General features: G+C 48.8%; 2 protein-coding genes across 4 annotated transcripts in view; one reads left to right on the top strand and one right to left on the bottom strand.

Moving 5' to 3' along the window:
- Window positions 1-71: 71 nt before the first annotated feature.
- PLAUR (plasminogen activator, urokinase receptor) lies at window positions 72-13,402 on the bottom strand. Of its 2 annotated transcripts, none has more exons than XM_027515587.1 (7): window positions 13,288-13,402; window positions 11,367-11,477; window positions 9,837-9,980; window positions 3,999-4,151; window positions 3,102-3,236; window positions 1,525-1,671; window positions 72-624 (listed from the first exon to the last, which is right to left on the bottom strand). In XM_027515587.1, exons 1-7 carry the CDS (start codon window positions 13,334-13,336, stop codon window positions 371-373), a joined length of 993 nt encoding a protein of 330 aa, XP_027371388.1. In that variant the 5' UTR covers window positions 13,337-13,402; the 3' UTR covers window positions 72-370. The 2 variants fall into 2 exon arrangements, with proteins under 2 accessions (XP_027371388.1, XP_027371389.1); XM_027515588.1 differs by lacking the exon at window positions 13,288-13,402 and adding an exon at window positions 11,976-12,024.
- LOC113876405 overlaps window positions 12,429-20,351 on the top strand; it is a 27,335-nt gene continuing 19,412 nt past the window's right edge. The window contains exons 1-2 of one of the 2 annotated variants that reach the window (XM_027515585.1): window positions 12,429-12,665; window positions 15,213-15,377. The gene's annotated coding sequence lies outside the window, so the exon portion shown is untranslated. The remainder of the gene's footprint in view (window positions 12,666-15,212; window positions 15,378-20,351) is intronic. The other variant, XM_027515586.1, reaches the window with a different exon arrangement.

The raw sequence follows: 20,351 nt of genomic DNA, 5'->3' as shown, positions 1-20,351 counted from the left end.
AATTCCAGGAGCCTGTGAAAAAGTGGCCCCCCCTCATTCATCCTCTGTTGAGAAGGGCAGATATGGCCTTGTTCGCTGGTTCAAAAATCTTTATTTCAGTATAAAATATTAAATAAAACATATATTAATTAATAATAACAATAGCCGCAACGCTATCAATAATCACATGAACTCTCTCCTGCTGGCCTGCAGCTTTTGCTAGCTTTTCTCCTCTGGTTCTCACAGCCCTCTCTCTGGACAGCTGGGAAAATTAAAGCCCAGAGAGGGCAGCCCACTGACCTGAGGTCACACAGCAATTTGGTAGGGCTGGGAACTGAGGGAAGGGCAAAGGGATCCCCTGAATCCAGCCAGTGTGGTGGGAATGTGGGGTTCAAGTGCAGAGGAGAGTGGCTCCCCAAAGTCTGGCAGTCAAGAGCAGGCTGACAAAGAAGCTGAGGTGGGCAGGGCTGGTCTTGGGGGCACCCCCCTTGCCGGGCTGGTCATCCCTGGCTGGATGGTTACAGCCACTTCCAGTACAGCAGGAGACGTTGACGTGGGTGAGGTCGAAGGCTTCAGCCACGTGGAGGCTTTGGCACCACGAGGGGGCTGCGCAGCCTCTGATGGTGTAGCTTGGGTTCCTCAGTCCTGAAGAGAGAGAAGGACCACGTGAGACTCCGAGTTCTCGGGACTGGAAACTGGAATTCTCACTGCGTGAAGCGCCACCTTGTGGTGGGTACCACCTGGAAAAGCAGCTGTTCTAAGCCTGGTCCGGGGACTCCTGGGCTTTCCCTCAGACCCTTCCAGGGGCTCTGTGAAGTCAAAATTATTCTCATAATAATGCTACAACCTCACTTGCATTTTTTCTTTTTTTGCTCTCACAAGGGGTTTCCTAGAAACCCAAGGGCATGTGATCTTGCAACAGACTGAATGCAGAGGCAGATATGAGGGTCCAGCTGTCTTCTATTAAGCCAGACATTAAAGAGATTGCAAAGAACAATGTCCATCTTCTCGCTCACTTTTTTTTTCATTTTGGAAAATGTCTCCTTTTTTCCCCCCCATAGAAATATGTTCACATGTCATGAGTTTTCAATTGTTCTTTTAAAATGAATAAGTACATTTTAAAAAGGTTCGTGGTTTTCATTTCTAGTGCAGTAAATAGCTAAAGATGTAACTGACATAAACAATAAGTTTTAAGAGCATCAAGGAATCTTGAGACCCCAAAGTTTGAAAAGCTCTGGAATAGAGGAACCTGCCCTGGACATCTCAGGATGGAATCTCATGAGGTCCACAGAAGTCCCACCCACCCACGGAAGTTCCACTCCCCCACAAAGAAATCCACTTGTCTGTAGTGAAGATATCCACTTCCTAACGAAGGAGTCCTAAGTCCTTGCTACACTTTGCACCCTCCTGAAGGAAGTCCTACCTTTTCCAACAAGACGATCCACCTCAAGTAAGTCCAGTTTCATAGGAGGTTACCTCTTGCAGAACCTCCCCCCCACCCCCCGCCCCACTCCCCACCCACCTCAAGCATCCAAGTATCCTCACCTTTAGTGCCTGTCGCTTCCAGACATTGATTCATAGGGCCGCGGCAGTCAATGAGGAAAGTTTCTTCAGAAGAACACCTGTGGGCGCCGTTCCCCTCACAGCTGTAACACTGCAAGCCGTTTGGTGGCAGGTTTTGAAGCTCCAGGACTTGGGAGATCAGTGACAGAGAAACCAAGGAAATTAGCCCAAAGGGTTTCCTACCATTAGGTCTCCAGGACTCCCACCTCTCAGCCAGAGATGTCATGGCGCTCCCTTGTGGTCAGACCTTGGAACAGCACCCTCTTTGGGCAGGGGTGGGGGTTGGGGTGGGGGATGGTTCTCTGAGGCTTGTGACAGAAATCTCCCCATGAGCCCTCACCTGCCTAGACTCTGGGTAAGGCGAAACAGTCCCTGCCTTCAGAGAACTTACGATTTAGAGCTACACTGTCCCCGGACTTCCCTAGTGGTCCAGTGGTTAAGAATCCACCTGCCAACGCAGGGTACCTGGGTTCGATCCCTGGTCCAAGAAGATCCCACATGCCGCGGAGCAACTAAGCGTGGGCTCCACGCTTTGGAGTCTGGGCTCTAGAGCTGGAGAACCACTGACTACTGAACCCGTGTGCCCTAGAGCCCGTGCCCCGCAACAGAAGAAGCCACTGCAAGGAGAAGCCCACACACTGGAACTAGAGAGTAGCCCTCTCTCTGCAGCTAGAGAAAGCCCATGTGTAGCAACAAAGATCCAGTGCGGCCATAAAAAGAAATAATAAATAGATAATAGAGCTACACTGTCCCATATGATAGGCACTAGCCACCTGTGGTTATTTACACTGACACTAAAATGAATATGGAATGAAATCCAAAATTCAGTTCAACTGCTCAATAGCCATATGTAGTAGAGGCTACTCTATTGGGCAATACAGATACAGAAATTTCCATCACCATCGAAAGTCCTGTTGGCCAATCATTGTTTGCAGAGACAGAGAAACACAAAGGATCTAGATTATACTTAGGAGGGCAGAGTTAGGGACATCTTTCCTGAGAATGATGCTTTAAAGCTGAGACCTGATGAAGGAGAAATAGCCAGACAGGCAAACTCCTAGGGGAGATGTGTTCCTGGTGGAGGGTACTGTATGTGCAAAGGCCATGAGGCAGACACATGCTGGGTTACAGAGAGCATAAGAGAACCTGCGGACAGCATTTTAAAAGCAAGCGGAAGGCATTGAAATGTTTGAGGAAGAGGGACGTGCTTTGATTTATATTAAAAAAAAAATCACTCTTGCTGCTGTGTTGAATGTAGGGTAGCAGGAGGGCCAGCAAGGTCATTGCAACAATCTAGGTGAGAGGCCATGATGGCGGGGACCAGCGTGGTGAGCAGCAGAAGGATTCCAGATGTAGAAGCATAAAGCACAGGTCTTGGTGAGGCTTTGATGGTCTCCTTGAATTCCCACAAAATCTTTCTTGAGAAAGGGCTTAATAGGTCCTTTTTTTTTTTTTTTTCCAGAGGAGAAAGCAGAGTGGAGGGATAAGCAAGCAGCCTGAATGCACCTCTCTGCCCCCAGTCCTAGGTAGGTCTTATGCCAGGTCCCCTGCCCCCTTACCTGAGCCTGCATTGCATTTGGTGGTGTTGCAGCACTGCAGGAAGTGGAAGGTGTGGTTGTTGTGGAATCCGGTGGGGCCTGGGCAGCCAGGAAGGATGCCACAGCCTCTGATGTGGCGCTCATCACCTGGATTCTCTGTGGGGACAGAGGAGGTTAGACTGTTGCTGAGGAGCTGGGACTGGATTTGTCACCTGTCCATCTTCTGCTTCATCCTTCACTATAGGACTCTCACTGTATGAGGGCAGCCATATATCTAACCAAGAGACACAGATTCCAGCCTCTGTGGGTATAGTCAGGGCTTCCCAAGTGGCACTAGTGGTAAAGAACCCGCCTGGCAATGCAAGAGATATAAGAGATGTGGGTTCGATCCCTGGGTTGGGAAAATCCCCTGAAGGAGGGCACAGCAACCCATTCCAGTATTCATGCCTAGAGACTCCCAAGGACAGAGGAGCCTGGCAGGCTACGGTCCATAGGGTAGCCAAGAGTCAGACGTGACTGAAGTGACTTAGCGTGCACACATGGGTATAGTCATGTGGCTAAGTTCTGGTCAATATGATCTAAGTAAAAAGGCTTATGGGACTTGCAGAAAGGAGAAGCTTTACAAAAGCAGGGCCACCCCGCTTTTGCCCCTTCTTTGGGGCACAAGGTCTGGTGCTCAGGCAACCATCTGGGACTGTGAGGCAATCTTGCAAATGGAAGCCGCATGTAAGAAATGAGAAGGCATCTGGTGACTGTGGAACTGTCTTAGTGGCCCTAGACTTCCCGTCACTGGGCTTCCTGTGTGAGTACTAACTTTCTACCTTGCTTACCTCCCTGTTATTTGGGGGGTTGTTGTTAAGAGCAGCCTTTGGGAGGAACAAAGCTGGGAAGGGGAGTTGCTGGCACGTTGGGGCTCACCTTTCAGGCTCCGGTGGGTTATCACATCCACGCACTGATCTCTAGATTTGAGGCATTGCATGGTCTGGTCCCAGCCCCTCTCACAGCTGAGGTCTGTCGAGGAACAGGAAGCACATTCGAGGTAGCGGTTTCTGGAAACAGTAGCATCTCGGCCTGTTTTGAGAGGAGCAGGAGGGTGAGACCCCACGGGAGGAGTCCTAGAGACCTGTCTTGCTAGAGGACTCACCTGCACATCAGTTCTTCCTTATCCCACTCTTCAGCCAGTCAGCAAGTTCTGCCCATCCTATCTCCTAAATCTTCCTAGGGTCCATCCCTTCCTTTGCAGCTCCATGACCAGGTCAGACCTCCTTCAATACCAGCTTCCTCCCTGGCCTCCTGGTTTCCATTCTGGCCCTTCCCACCCCAGTGCCTCCCACATGGCCCTAGAAGGATGCTTCTAATACTCAAATTGAACCCAGTCTCTCCTCTGCTCAGCTCTTCCATGGGTTTCCAGTGCCTTCAGAATAAAATCCAAGAAACTCAGCGTGGCATTCAAGGCCCATCAAAGACTGGTTCCTGGCCACCCTTCCTGCCTCATTTCTCTCCATCTGCTCAGACTCTATACCAGCTTCCCTCAGTCCCCAAGTGTAAGTGCTGAGTCCCACCCAGCCTTTGCTTCTGCACAACACTTTACCCTGCTCCCTAATTTCCCTATCTCCTACTCATTCTTCAGGAGTCATCTTCCCTAATTTTTACCTCCTCCAAGAAGCCCTCCTTGACCTCCCAGGCTGGATTAGGTGCCCCTCTGGGCTCTCCAATCCCAGCTCTGTCTACTTTGGATCATCTCTGTTTGTACTAAGTCCCAGGTAGAGCCTGGGCTATCTTGTGTGCCAACATGACCCAGCACAGGGCCAGGGCCAGATAAAATAGTCAATAAATATTTATTAATTATTATTATTATTTTTTGGCTGTGCTATCAGCATATGAGATCTTAGTTCCCCGAACAAGGATCAAACCCGCATTCCGAGCACTGGAAGCACAGAGTCTTAACCACTGAACCATCAAGGAAGTCCTACAGCAATAGGACTTCCCAATCATGTCGTAGGTCAAAGTCTCACTTGACTAATCTGTGATAACTTTGCCTCCCACATGGACCTTCCCATCCAGGCCAAGTGGATGAATTAGTTTTTCCTGGAAACACCAGAGTCATTCCTCTGCCCAGACCTTGGCTCACACCATCCCCAAGCCTGGCATGCCCTCTCCTTCCTGACCCCAGATATCCAGGTTTGAGTTTGAGCCAAGTCTTAGAGAAATTAGAGGGCTCTCTCAGCCAAGACACTTAACCGGCAGGCCAGCAGCTGTAATTAGGTGAAGCACTTACCTTCAAAGCCAAATCTTCCCCACCCCCCTCCCCAAAGAAAAATAACTTAAAAGGCCAACAACCCACGTCTTCTCATATGAACCACCATGAAAAGGAAAATACAAATTGCCATCATTGCCAACATAGCTGCCTCACATCACCCATGGGTCTCTTTTGTGAGTTCTTCTTCTTACGTCGCTCTTCTAAATGTGGATGATACCCAGGCTCTGTCTGAGGTCCTTTTTTCATTTCTCATGGTATATACTCTCTCCCATTGGATGTTATCCACTGACATTGCGTCATCTCCACCTATCTGTGGAGAAATCATGAATCTCTCTCCAGGCAAGACTTTCCTCTGCACTCCACACCTGTACGCCCATGGGCCTCCTGGTGGTCCCCTGGCTATCTGTCAAACACCTGAATCTCTACCTGGCCCCAACACGACTCTCCATCTTCTCCAAACTGCTGCTTCTCCTGAATTCCACATCTCTGAGGTGGCCCCATCTGGTCTCCCAGGGTAGACACTTGGCAGACTCCTTGATCTTCCATATCTAGGCATCAATCTAATTACTCCAACTTCCCTATCTTCTGTAATCCTTTTGCCATATTGCTTCTGATCTCCATTAAGCATGTTCTATTGAGATCTTAATTTTAGACCCTGTTCTCTATTTCCTGTTGGACTCATTTTAAAATGGATTCCAGATTTCTGCTAAAAATTATCCTTTCTTCTGTTTTCTTAAAGATATTGATCATAGCTATTTTAGACCTCCCCTGTCTAATAACTCCAATATCGGATTCACGACAAGTCTGTTTTTGTTGCAGGATTTTTCTCTTGGTTTCCCCAGTCGATTTGTCCTGTTTATTTTCTTCAGGATACCTTGTATGTTTTGATTAGATGCCAGACATAGATAACAACTTGTAAAGGCTTTAAATGATTTTATCTTCTGCCAAAGAGAGATTAGGTTTTCTTCCTGTAGAAATTGGATGTAGGCATTTTTGTGCTGTGCTTAGGTCATTCAGTCATGTCCGACTCTTTGCGAATCCCACGTACTGCAGCCCACCAGGCTCCTCTGTCCATGGGGATTCTTCAGGCTGGAGTGGGTTGCCATGTCCGCTTCCAGGGGATCTTCCCAACCCAGGGATCGAACCCAGGTCTCCTGCATTGCAGGCGGATTCTTTACTGACAGAGGCTGGTCAATTTCTGGTTTTGCCCTTATTCTTAGGGTGTGGTCTCAGAGGAAAGCCTGAGACTTCTCTTTCCAATTTGGCAGCTTCAGTCTCCCAGCATCACATGCTCGCTGGAATTCCTGCTTGGTTCTGTAGTTTCCCAGATACTATTTTCTGTAGAGTTTCTTGGAGTCTAATGCTATGCATGTACGGCTTGCCAATGAGTTGAAGGAAATCTGCAGATTTGGGGACTCCCTTTTCTGTGGTTCCATGCATTCCATGATTTTACTTCTCGTTTTCCAGACACTCTGGCAGCCCCAGATTTCAACCTCTGCCTTCTCAGTCTAGCGACAATCTCTTTCTATCTGCATTCTACTTCCCTTCCAGAGCAGTGAATTGGCAAGTGCACTCAAGGTAAAAGCCAGCTTGTCTCTGGAATTCAATTTCTGTGCTTCCCTTATTTCAAGGATTGGAGCACCTCTACTTCCTCTCTCCATTTGCTGCTCTTGAGTGACTTCAATGATTGTTTATAATTCATCCAGCTTTTGTAACTATCATTGGTGGTAGAGAGTGGGGAGCGGGGGAGTTGGTCTGAGACAAGTAACTCCACATGACCAGAACTGCATATCTGCCCTCACCATCTAACCCATCATTAAGTTATGCTTATCTGCCTGCTAAATAGCTCTTAAATCCATCCACTTTTCTCCATCTGCTGATCAGACAGATACTGTCTTCTTCTTTTTTTGTTTTTAGCCACGCCATGTGGCATATGGAATCCTAGTTCCCTGACCAAGGATTGAGCCCATATCCTCTGCAGTGGAAGCATGAGGTCTTAACCACTGGATTGCCAAGGAAGTCGTACACTCCCTTCTTTATCTGGACAACCTCACACACCTCCAGGTTGGTCTCCCTTAATCTACCTTCCCTCTATCATTTCTTCCTTCCAATCTGTCTTCCCCTCTGAGGTCAGAATGCGTGCCTGCTAAGTCGCTTCAGTCTTGTCCTACTCTTTGCAACCTAATGGACTGTAGCCCACCAGGCTCCTCTGTCCATGGCATTCTCCAGGCAAGAATACTGGAGTGGGCTGCCACGTTCTCCTTCAAGGGATCTTCCCGACTCAGGGATTGAACCCACATCTCTTAAGTCTTCTGCATTGACAGTTGGGTTCTTTACCAATAGTGCCACCTGGGAAGCCAGAGGTCAGAATAACTTGTGCACAAATACAAATCTGATAGTGACCCTGTAGCCTTTCATGACCTCCCAGTGTTCCCCGGATGAAGTCTACATTCCCCACCACAGTCTAGAAGGCCTTGTATATGTGACCTTGCCGATTTCATCAGTTCCTCTTGCCCTATCTTGTCCTTCCTTCAGCCATGCTAGTTTCACTCTCTTCTGTTGCTTTTGTATCTGTTGCTCCTTCTGTCTGGATAAACCCTTTCCACCGTCTGTTTAACAGCCTGACTCCTCCTCCCTCAAGATCCAGCTTAGCTGTTGCTTCCTGTAGGAAACCTCCTCTGACCTGAGTCATTTATCTCCTCTAGGGTCCTACAGCCCCTACTCATAGTTATCCCAGCTCTGATCACTCTCTGGTCTCTGTTTGCCCCATCTCAGCCCTGATGATTCTGGACTGTGCTTCCCTATTGCAGCTCTGACCTCTCTGGTCTGTTTCCTCTGTCAGGGTCCTGACACCTTTCTCCGTGCTTCCCTGATCCCAGCTCTGACTGGGGGCAGGGCAGTCACTGTCTGGTGATGGTCTATCCTGCCCCTCCCCCACCTCCCACCCCTGCCATATAGACACACATTACCGGACTATGAGCCCCAGAGGGGCAGGGCTCAAGGCTGTCTTGGCCATTGCTATGTCCCCAGCATCACAGAAGAACAGTTGTGTCTGACTCTTGTGATGCCATGGACTGTAACCCTCCAGGCTCCTGTGTCCATGGGATTCTCCAGGCAAGAAAAATGGGTTGCCATTTCCTCCTCTGGGGAATCGTCCCGATCCAGGGATTGAACCCATGTCTGTTACATCTCCTGCATTGACAGGTGGGTTCTTTACCACTATCTCTCCTGGGAAGCCCATTAAAATCCCTACGTCCCCAAGATCCACTAAAGGGGAACACAAGACCCAGTAGGAGGCCTTGAGGGAAATAGGTCCCGACTGGTCAAAGTCCTCTGCACTGACCAGTGCTGTTAACTATTTCGGTTGTTATCTCTGATTACAAGTGTTCCTGAGACTCAACTGTTACTGCTTTCCTTTGGCACATCTAACAGAAAGAGGAAGCCAACATCCCCTCTCTTGTCACTTCCTTGAAAATAAACATCTGACTCAATTCCCACCAACGGATGAAAGTCTGAGGTCAGAATCAGTGAAAATCTAGCAGAATCAGGGCAGATGCAAAACAAGGGCAAAACTGAGTGCAGACGCAGGTGCTCTGTTTTCTGACGTCATTCTGACTGGACTGGTCTTAACACATTTCCTTTCTCCCTGGGGCCAGAAAGAGGAATCTCTGCTTGACCCTGTACCATGGTCTCCTTCCTATCCTTCCTCTCCTGTGAGAACTCGGAGGAATTTGAGCCTTTCTAAGTCTTTTTCTTACACTGACAGACCAGAGCCTAAAGTCATGAAACTCTACAAAAAGCCTTGCAAAAGTTTCTTCGCATTCTTTTTTCATTGCCCAACTCAAGAATTGAGTCTAGGGAACTTTACCAGCCCATGGAAGCCTGTCTGGCTCCCTCCTCTTTTGACTTTAAGGACTTTGAGTCACTGGCCTCACTGGTCTTTGTATCTTGGTCCCTTGCTAAGATACAAAGCATCTGTTGCCTGAACCATCTCCTGTCCCATGAGAAAAATGAGATGGCAAAATGTCAGTGAAATGACTCACCCACCACTCAAGTGGGTGTATGTATATACAGCTTCTTAAAGGCCGGTGATGCATCTTATAAATGACAACCACACACACACAGACACATAAGCAGTGCAGGATGAGATAGGAGGAGATGAGTTTGTAGTTGGGAGTGGGGCCAGTGACGGTTTGAGATGAGTTGGGATTGATTGGGGGATGGGATTAGTGATGTGTTCAGGAGGAGGATGGGTTTGAGTTGGAGAGTGCTGGGGATAAAATGAAGTTGGGGAAGGGATTGGGGTTGGGGATGGAAATGGAGTTAGGTTGGAGATTTGTTTAGGATAAGGAAAGGTTTGAGCCGGGGGATCGGTCCTGGGGTAAGGCATGGAGCTGGGGTTGGGGTGGCCCCAGATTGGGGATAAGACCAGGGTGATGTTGAGGCTGGGATGGGGATGTTTTGGGGTTGGGGATGGCAAGGGCTGCCCTACTCACCAGGGTTGGGCTTGTTGCACAAGTCTGACCTGCACACGGTCTCTGAAAGGGTGATGATCTGATCGGCAGCCCGATAGCTCATGGACCTGTTGGTCTTGTCCGGATGGGTACAGCCTTTTCTCACCACGTTCATCTCATTGCCACCTATGAGGAATGTCTCTTTGTTACCCCCAGAAGCTCCCCCGGACCCAACCAGCCTCTGACACTCCTGGTTATAAAGTCACCTGCTCCCAGGACCGACCCCTGACAGGCCTCTTCTCTTACTTGAGTCCAACTCTGTCTTTTCTAGACTTACCCATCCTCCCCATCAACCTCTTATACCAGAAGCCTACTCTCTCCTCTTAGTGACAACACTGTACCTGGGACATTCTGGATCCATCAACTCCTCCCTCCCAGCTTGGAGATCTTAACAGAGAGAGGCCTCTAGTAGGAATCTTTAAAGGAAAATGCTTTGAGCTCACCAAAAAGTACAAGTGAATGATATAATAAATACTGTACCTTAGTCATAAAACTTTATAAAATATTAATATTTTGTTATATTTGTTTCAGATTTTTTTTAAAAAAGAGAAACCAAGTTTAAAAGATAGTTAAAGCCTCCTGCTTACTGCCCTCCTCCAAATCCCATTTCTCTTATTCCCTGTCTGAAGGCAACCACTGATATAAGTAATTCTCACACCTGTGTACGCAGAATATATGTTATTGCTTATTTTGACTGTTAAATACTATTTCTAGTAAAAGGTGTCCAACTCTGTAACATGTTTTTTTTTTTCTCTTTTAATCTTACATTTTTGAGATGTATCCAGGTTAATACTTACAGCCGTGTGTGTGTGTGTGTGTGTGTGTGTGTGTGTGTGTGTTAGTTGTTCAGTCGTGTCGACTCTTTGTGACCCCCATGGACTGTAGCTCGCCAGGCTCCTTTGTCCATGGAATTCTCCAGGCAAGAATACTGGAGTGGGTTGCCACTCCCTTCTCCAGGGGATCTTCCCAGGGATTGAACCTGGGTCTTCCACATTTCAGGCAGATTCTTTATCATCTGAGCCGCCAGGGAAGTCCCCTGTTCCTAGGACAGCCCTAGTTCCTTCATTTCAGCTGCTGTGGGGTATAATGTGTGATTATACTTTAAGGTTTCTCCTCTGCTGCCCCTAAGTTCAGTCTTTCCAGTTTTCTGTGTCACAAATACGAGGACTAGGAACATCCTTTTACATGTGTCTCAAGGCAAGTGTAGCTAAGGTTCTTTGGGGTCTCTACATTCCTTGAAGTTTAACTGCTGCTGGTAGGTTATGTTAATCTTTATTTGTATCAGATATTGCCACTTGGCTCTGTTCCGTGGATGAACAAACTTACCTCCCTAACAGCAGAGCCCGCAGTTCCACAACCTCATCGATCTCAGTACTGTCAGATTCTTAAATGCTCCTCCATCTGGTGGGCGTGTTACGGGTCTCAGTGTCTTTTTTTTTTTTTTGCTATTTGCCTGATAACTCGTGAGATAAGTTTTCTCGGTCCCTCGTTTTCCCTGCCCCACACACTCACCTTCCCACACACTCAGGACCGTGGTCCTGCAGAGGTCCTGACCAGGAGTACACTCTTCAACACTGCAGCTCGTCGTGTTCTCACACTGTAAGCACCGCAGGCCCCAAGAGCCTGGGGGCAGAGGGAGGAGACGAAAGAAGAGGTGTTATTGCTCTGAGCCACCCCCGCCACCCCCACCGTCCCCCACCCCGGCCCCCTTTAAGCGGCAACACCTGGACCAAATCTCCAGGCCTTGTGCACTCAGGTTCAGGCTCCACTTTTGCCCTGCCTGGGTTCCAAGGCTGGGTTCCGGCCTGCTATGCTATCTTTAGGCCAACGTTTTGTCTTTGTCTTTTACCCTGATGTTTTTTTCCCCCTGCCCACAGGTCCTTCCTAAGTCCAGTCCTCGCTCCCTTTCCCTTTAATTCTAACGGAGCGCCGGAGCCATCCGGAAAGTGAGATTCCCACCCTCTCCGCGGGTGCAGACTTGTAGCCTAGTCCTTTCCTCTACCCCCACCCGCCTGGGCCTATTCCACCTCGCGTGTTCCGACTTCCGCCGATCTTTTCGTTCTACCTTCGTGCCTGGAGCTCCCTCAACTAACGCCCACAGGTTCTCCTCCCTTTCCTAACCTCTTCCCAACTTTCTCCCGCCACGCATAAGTCCGAGAACTTCCAACTCCGCCCAGCAGCCCTGCGGAGATTCTAACCCCACCTACTGGGGCCTCCCCCGACGTTTTCCCCCGCCCCCAGCGGCTCTTGAGCAGTTTTAACCCCGCCCACTAGGGGCTCGGGACCTGTCAGCCCCACCCACTGGTTCCGCCCCGAAGTTCTCACCCCGCCCACCACCTCCGCCCCGATGTTATAATCCCGCCCTCTAGCTCCCCAGCCAAGGCTCAACCTTGCCATCAGAACTCCCTTGTGGTCCCTTGAAGTGAAGAAGTGAACTGAAGTCGCTCAGTCGTGTCCGACTCTTTGCGGCCCCGTGGACTGTAGCCTACCAGGCTTCTCCGTCCATGGGATTCTCCAGGCAAGAATACTGGAGTGGGTTACCATTTCCTTCTCCAGGGGATCTTCCCAACCCAGGGATCGAACCTGGGTCTCCCGTATTGGAGGCAGACGCTTTAACCTCTGAGCCACCAGGGTCCTTTGCCCGCTCCAAATTCAGAGTCCCCAACCGAGTTATTACTCATTCTAGGCCTCCCGCGGTTGGTTCATTACCGAACCAACTCTCAACTCCTACCCGCCCCCGCTCCGCCCTCACAGTTCCAACTCAACTTCCTTTCATTTTTCGACCCGTTTTCCATTTTCCAAAGAAAAGAGGTAAGAGGTCCCGTCGTCTAGAGTATAGTGAAAGGGAAGGAGCCTCGGTACGAGCCCCGCTTCCCTAGCCCCTGGCTCTGCCCGACTCAGCCTGACTCTCTTTAGACCTTGTGTAAAATGAGGCGCTGTCCTCCCAGTCTTACGAATGTGTGTGTGGCGGGGCGGGGGTTGGAGGGGGAGGGATCTGATAGAGTGGAGAGGGCTGTAGGAACCACTGCGGGTCAGAATCCCACTTACAAAGGCTGGCTGTGTGACCTCGGACCAGTTAGTTAACCTCTCTTTGCCTGTTTCTCTGTAAAAAGGGGTTAAAATAGTTCTGCCCACCCAGTCGGAAGTTGCAGAAGCTTAGAAGAGTGTCTGGCATAAAGAGCGTATTCCCCAGATGATGGCTGTCGTTAAGCTCCTTTGCTCAATAAATATTTCCTGAGCGGCTACTGTGTGCCCGGTTCTGTACCGCGGGGGGCGGGGCGCCGAGAACAGGAGAATTATTTGATTGTGGGGTGGGGGCTGGGGATTAAGCCGTCCTTCTCCGAGTCATCAGATTCTGAGCTCTCTTCCCCTCTCCCTTTCCCGCCGTCAGACCCCAGTCCCCAGCTTAGAGGTCCGGGCACCTTGCCCCTACCTGGAATGTAGGTGTAAACCAACAGCAGTAGCAGCAGCGGTTGGCCCATGTCCGACGGTGGCTCCTGCTCGCGATCTCCCTGCACCTCTCAGTCTGGCCCCCGGAAGGAGACAGTTTTGTGGCCCTGGGGGCTCCTCCCAGAAGTTTGCGAAAGAGCGAGTCAGCCCCAGATGTGTAGGTCATTCCTTGCCTCCCCCTCCCCCGCCTCCCCTACCCACCCCTCCCGGACCTTCCTCAAAAACTTCCTTTACCAGGGTGTGGCTAGCTGGGGGTACGGGGGGCTGACCCTACTCTGACTCACGTTGGCGGTAGTCACAGCTGTCCCTGGACTGCCTGGGTGTGAATTCCACTTTTCTCTCAATGCCACATCACCTAGGGGAAGGGACCTCACTCTTTAAATTAAAACTTATCCCTTTGGGAAATGTGTGGCTATTAGATATTACAGGGCTTTCCTTAGTCTTGTTAGGAAGGATCGTGGTTATATGGGAAAGTGTCTTTCTCATTTAGAGCTGCAGGCTGAAATATTTGGGGATGAAATAATACACTGTCTCCAATTTACTTTAAAACACTTCAGCCAAGAAGCAGATATTGCTGTTATGACAATAGTTTTGTGGTTATGCGGAAAACTTGTTCTTGTATTCTACAGATGCTGAAATATTTAGAGGCTGAATGTCATTGTTGCATTCGCATTTGCCTTAAAATACTTTAGGAAAAAAAGGCAAAATATCATTGTTTAGTTGCTAAGTCGTGTCTGACTTGTTGCAACCCCACAGACTGTAGCCCACCAGGCTCCTCTGTCCATGGGATTTCCCAAGCAAGAATACTGGAGTGGGTTGCCATTTCCTCCTCCAGGGGATCCTCCCAACCCAGGGATTGAACCCAAATCTCTGCACTGGAAGGCAGATTCTTTACCACTGAGTCACAGTTAATTATTTATTTTAATATTTATTTGGCTGCACTGGGTCTTAGTTCTGGCACTCAGGATCTCCAACCTTCTGTGTGGCATGAGACTGTGGGAGTTCCAGTTTCAGCTAGTCATTAGCTGTGTGACCTTGGGTATTTTACTAAACCTCTGAGATTTTGAGTTGTAGCATGTGGGATCTAATTCCCTGACCAAGGATTGAACCCAGGCTCCCTGAATTGGGAGCATGGAGTTTTAGCCACTGAAACACAAGGGAAGTCCCCATAATAAGCTTTTAAAAGAGAAAAATAAAATACAAAACATGAAATAGCCTCTCCCTCCCAGTCAGAGCAATTTAATGCGGTAGAATTAAATGCCTGAAATGGTCACTGGCCCACATGGAGTGCCTCAACAACCTCTGTCAACATTTACCAAGGACCTGCTCTCTGCCAGGCACTGGTCCAGAAGCTGTGGACCCAGCAGAAAAGTCCCTGACCTTGTGACAGTAGGGAGTAAATATGTATCACCTGGTCTATCGCTATCAGACTGTGATAAGTAAAATGCAGAAAAACAAATTGAGTTGAAGGAGGTGCAAGGGTACAAGTGAGGTGAGATTTGTTTTAGGCCAGGTAATCCCGGAGGGCTTTCCTGAGGAGGTGACATTTGAACAGAGGCTGAATGTAGTGAGAATAGACGTTCAGACAGATGGTCCAGGAAGAGTTCCAGGGAAAGGAAACAATTAGTACAAAGGCCCTGGGGTGGGAACGGACCTGATGAGACCTAGGAACAGCAGAGAGGCCAGTGTAACTGGAACAGAATCAAGAGGGACACAGTAGTAGGCTGTAAGTAAGCAGTAGCTACCTCTACCACGGCGATAATGATTAAACTATCATTATTCTTACTAACATATCAAAGCCTTAAGGTAATCATTTTAAGATAAGATAAGAAAAGGACTTCCCTTGTGGCCCAGTGGTTAAGAATCCGACTGCTAATGGAGGGAACGTGACTTCATTCCCCGGTCCAGGAAGATTCCACATGCTTTGGGGCAACTAAGCCCTTGCCCTGCAAGTACTGAGCTCGAGTGCCACAACTGGACAGTAGCCCTGGAGCTCTGCCACTGGAGAAAGCCCACGTGCAGCCACGAACACCCAGTCCAGGCAAAAATGAATGAACGAATTAAAAAGATAAGGTAAGAAAAGTCTCCAAGAAATTCTCTTTTCTAAGAGACAGTATACCTAGTGGTTCAGAGTGTGGGGGCTGAGACCAGGCTGTGGGGGTTCCAGTTTCAGCTACTCATTAGCTGTGTGGCCTTGGGCAGGTTACTTAACCTCTCTGGGCCTCAAGTCCCCTATCTGGAAAGGGAAGCTAATTGCCTCCCTCCCACAGCTGGTGAGCTAGAGACAGAAAAGTGTACATTCTTGCACAGTGCCTGGCGCCGTGCTAGTGCTCAATAATAATAATAATAGCAAGTGCTCAATAAAAGAGTCACTGCCATTGTTATCCCTGTTGGGTCCAGATTCTAGACTCTGGTCCTGCATTTCCTCTCTGTGGGTAGGATAGGGCAGGAGGTAGAACTGTCATGTTGACACATGAGGACAGCAATTGTACTGACGACAGCAGGATAGTACAGCCCAACCGATATCCTCATCGCCAAGCGTCAGTCTCCTCATGTGGAAAATCCAGCCCCTCTTGGGGCTGGCGTGAAGACTGAATGAGATACTGATGCAGATGAGGTGGGGAGATAGAAAGTCGGGGTGTTGGCCCAGGTGGCCTTGAGACCCAGTTCAGCCCCTTGCTTCTGGGGGACCCTGGGCAGGTGGCTTCACTCCATGGATCCTTGCTTTTCCCAGCTGTGAAATGGGTCTGGGGTGGGTGGAAGCATCTCTCGGTGAAAAGTAGCTTCAGGTTCGTTAGTTCTCGGAGCTTGTGGTCTGGCGCTGCCGCTTCCTGGCCAGATGACGTCATCGCTATGGACTATGAGTTCCTCTTTTATTTGAAGACAGAGAAATAACTCGGAGGCCTCCCATCCTCCCACCCCAGACTGCTCTAGTTTCCTGAAATCTGTCCATCTGTCTCTCCCTTTCTGTGTCTTTGCCTTTTTTTATTTGGCTGTGCAGCATATGGGACCATAGTGCCTGGACCTCACCCCTGCAGTGGAAGCACAGAGTCTTAACCACTGGATGGCCAGGGGGAAGTCCTTCTTTGTCTTTTTCAATATGTCCATTTTGCTCCTGTCTTTCTTTCTTTCTTTTTAATATTTATTTATTTGGCTACACCAGGTCTTTGTTGCAGCAGGAGAACTCTTATTGTAGCATGTGGGATCCAGTTCCCTGATCAGGGATTGAACCCGGGGCCCCTGTATTAGAAGCATGGAGTCTTAACCACTGGATCACCAGGGAAGTCCCGCTCCTTTTCTTTGTCTCTCGCTGTTTCTCTGACTCCATCCTCCATTTGTATGTTTCTCTTTCTCCCTCACTGTCTCTGTCTCTGACTTGCTCTCTCCAAGTGACACACACTGTGAGGTCCGGTGACGTGTTATGGGAGGAGAAGGGCAGGAGGCTGGGCTGTGGACAGTTCCAGAAAAAAAACTGCAGGAATGTCAGCTCTTTCCTCCTCTGACTCACCTGGGCCTCACCCAGCTCCTACCTGCCTGTGGGGTCCTGGGTGAGGCCCAAGGGTTTCGGGGGTTTCCCAGGGCTGGGGAGAGGAAGATCTCCTGTAGAAATATAGAGGGAGAGGGATCGAGAGAGATAGAGACAGAAAAGGAGAGAGAATGAGAGAGCTAGGGGCCAAACACAGCCAGACTCAGGGGAAATCAGAGAGGGACAGAGACTCGACATACACTTTAAAATATGGCTTCTCTAGTGGCTCAGTGGTAAAGAATCCTCCTGCCAATGCAGGAGACCCAGGTTCAGTCCCTGGGTCGGGAAGATCCCCTGGAGAAGGAAATAGCAACCTACTCCAGTATTCTTGCCTGGAGAATTCCATGGACAGAGATGCCTGGTGGGCTATACAGTCCATGGCCTCTCAAAGGAGTCAGACACGACTTAGTGACTAAACAAAAACAATATTTAAAATAGATAACCAACAAGGACTTACTGATAGCACAGGGAACTCTGTTCAGTACTCTGTAATAATCTGAATGGGAAAAGAAACTGAAAAAGAATAGATGTGTGTATCAGTTCAGTTCAGTTCAGTTCAGTTGCTCAGTCGTGTCTGACTCTTTGCTACCCCATGGACTGCAGCACACCAGGCCTCCCTGTCCATCACCAACTCCCGGAGTTCACTCAAACTCACGTCCATCGAGTCGGTGATGCCATCCAGCCATCTCATCCTCTGTTGTCCCCTTTTCCTCCTGCCTTCTGTCTTTCCCAGCATCAGGGTCTTTTCAAATGAGTCAGTTCTTTGCATCGGGTGGCCAGAGTATTGAAGCTTAAGCTTCAACATCAGTCCTTCCAAAGAATATTCAGGACTGATTTCCTTTATGATGGACTGGTTGGATCTCCTTGCAGTCCAAGGGACTCTCAAGAGTCTTCTCCAACACCACAGTTCAAAAGCATCAATTGTCGGCACTCAGCTTTCTTTATAGTCCAACTCTCACGTCCATACATGACTACCAGAAAAACCATAGCCTTGACTAGATGGACCTTTGTTGGCAAAGTAACGTCTCTGCTTTTTAATATGCTGTCTAGGTTGGTCATAACTTTCCTTCCAAGGAGTAAGGTTCTTTTAATTTCATGGCTGCAGTCACCATCTGCAGTGATTTTGGAGCCCCCAAAATAAAGTCTGTCACTGTTTCCCCATTGATTTGCCATGATGTGATGGGACCAGATGTGTGTATAGGTATAAGTGAATCACGTCACTGTACCACTAAAATTAGTACAACATTATAAGTCAACTATAGCCCAATATAAAATAAAGTTTTTTAAATGCCCAGATTCTGAATATTGGCTGCACAACAATGAATGTATTTAAGGCTACTGAACAGTACCCTTAACATGACAAATTTTATGTTATATGCATTTTATCAAAATTAAATATTTTTTCATTGCAAAAGAAGACCGAAGCTGAGAGCCAAGGACAGAGGCAGAGAGAGATTAACGGACAGAGTTAGCTAGAAGGACCCTCTGTTGCCTTCAAAGAGAGAAAAGTCGAGACAGATTGACAGACACTGCCTGTGTGTGTGTGTGTAATCCCCTCAGCCTCTTGCCATCTGACTGAGGAAGTGACCCCCTCTGGCCTGGGCTGATGGTGGAGGTGGGGCTGTAGCTATTACCTTCCCAACTCCAGGAGGCCTGACAGGCAATACTCATGGGCTTTCCCATCCTGGCCTGGCTACCTCCCAGATGGGGGACATCTCCTTTCAGGCCCTCGCCTTTCCCTCTACAAAAATGAGGGACAAAGGAGGACCTACCCTTGGCAGAGGCAGAGCTGGGAGACCCTGAAGTCCACACTCCTTTCCCCCCCTTTTCCAGATAGAGAAATTGAGGCCCAAAGCGGGACACCATGAATGAGGACCTCCACCTCCCGGTTTGACTGGGCTCTATAGCCATGCAGGGGAGTGGTCTGAGTCCTTTATCTATATAACCTGGTGAATCCTCCCAATCCCCCATTTTACGGTTGAGGAAATTGAGGGTTCAGAGAGGTGTAGTAGGCTTGATCAGGTGGCCTCGGCCTGAGACGGCCTGGAGCGGGGCTTGGGTTCCCAACCAGAGACTGAGGCCAGGTCGCGGTGGTGAGAGCACCAGATCCTAGCCACTAGACCAGTGGCCAGTGACAAGGGCCCTGGCCCTTTGGCTCTGCAGAAAATAATTTCCACCAAGACAGACAGTTGTGACGCAGGTCAAGTATTTATTAAGAGGAAAAAGAGTACAGTATGTGTGGAGAGACACGCAGGTGGACTGAGAGAGAGAGTTCTTGAGTTGCACCTTCTTGCAGTTTGAATTACTTTCATGGGGCATTTCTTCTGGGTTTCCTTTGGCCAATCATTTTGACTGGCCTGGTTCACAGTCCATAGGTGATGTATCTCAGCATCTTCCCATATGTGCACACGCATCTCTTAGCCAAGATGAATTCTACCAAAAATGTGTATGGGTAGAGAATATCTGTTATCATAACTCCCCTTTGGCCTCCAAGGAGCAATCTCCTGACTTTGAGAAAAAGAAATATGTGGTCTAGGCAGGGCCTGACCTCCTCTCTTAATTGTCCTGCTATTCTCCTCTTGGAGTTTCAGCCCACAGGGAATGAATCTTCAATCACTTTACCCTGGGCAGGAGGGAGGCGTGCATCTATCTCTTGCTTTAGGCTGAGCAATGACCTCCTAAGAGATACAGGTCCTAAGCTCTGTAACCTGTGACGTTACCTCATGTGAACAAAGGGTCTCTGCAGATGCGACTAAGTCAAGGAGCTTAAGATGGGGACATCCCTGATCCTGAAGATCTGAGTGGGCCCTACGTGTAACCACAAGTGTCAATATAGAGGGGAGGCAGGTGGGCATGCGACTACAGACAGAGTGAAGGAAACTGGGGTCAGAGAAAGAAGATGTTTTGCTGCTGGCTTTGAAGATGGAGGAAGGGGCCACAAACCAAGGAATGGAAGAGGGGCAGCTCTAGCTACTAAAAAAAGGCAAAGAGATCACTGAGCCCCTACAGTTTCTGGAGGGAGCGCCATCCTACTAACCCCTTGGTTTGGACCCCTTAGGACTCATTTCAAGGATTTCTCATGTGGTCCAGTGGCTAAGCCTGTGCTCCCAGTGCAGGGAGCCCGGTTTCCAACCCTGGTCAGGGAACTAGATCCTGTATGCTGCAACGAAAGATCCTGCATGCCGCAACTAAGACCCAGCGCAGTCCATGAATAAAATATATAAAGTATAAATAAATATATAAATGTGTAATTACATATAAAAAAACTCATTTCAGATTTTCAACCTCCTGTGCTGTAAGAGAATATATTCCTTTTGCTTTAAAGCAGTAATTTATTATGGCAACAATAGCAAATGAATACCAGAGGTTATTGGACTTCCCAGGTGGCTCAGTGGTAAAAAACTCACCTGCAATGCAGGAGACAGAGACGTGGATTAGATCCCCTGGAGGTTGAGAAAATCCCCTGGAAGAGGAAATAGCAACCCACTCCAGTATTCTTGCCTGGAGAATCCCATGGACAA

Source organism: Bos indicus x Bos taurus, chromosome 18, assembly GCF_003369695.1.
Source record: "Bos indicus x Bos taurus breed Angus x Brahman F1 hybrid chromosome 18, Bos_hybrid_MaternalHap_v2.0, whole genome shotgun sequence".
Taxonomy (NCBI): Eukaryota; Metazoa; Chordata; class Mammalia; order Artiodactyla; family Bovidae; genus Bos; species Bos indicus x Bos taurus.
The sequence above is the reverse complement of the archived record's forward strand: the minus strand, read 5'-3'. Positions and strand labels throughout refer to the sequence as shown.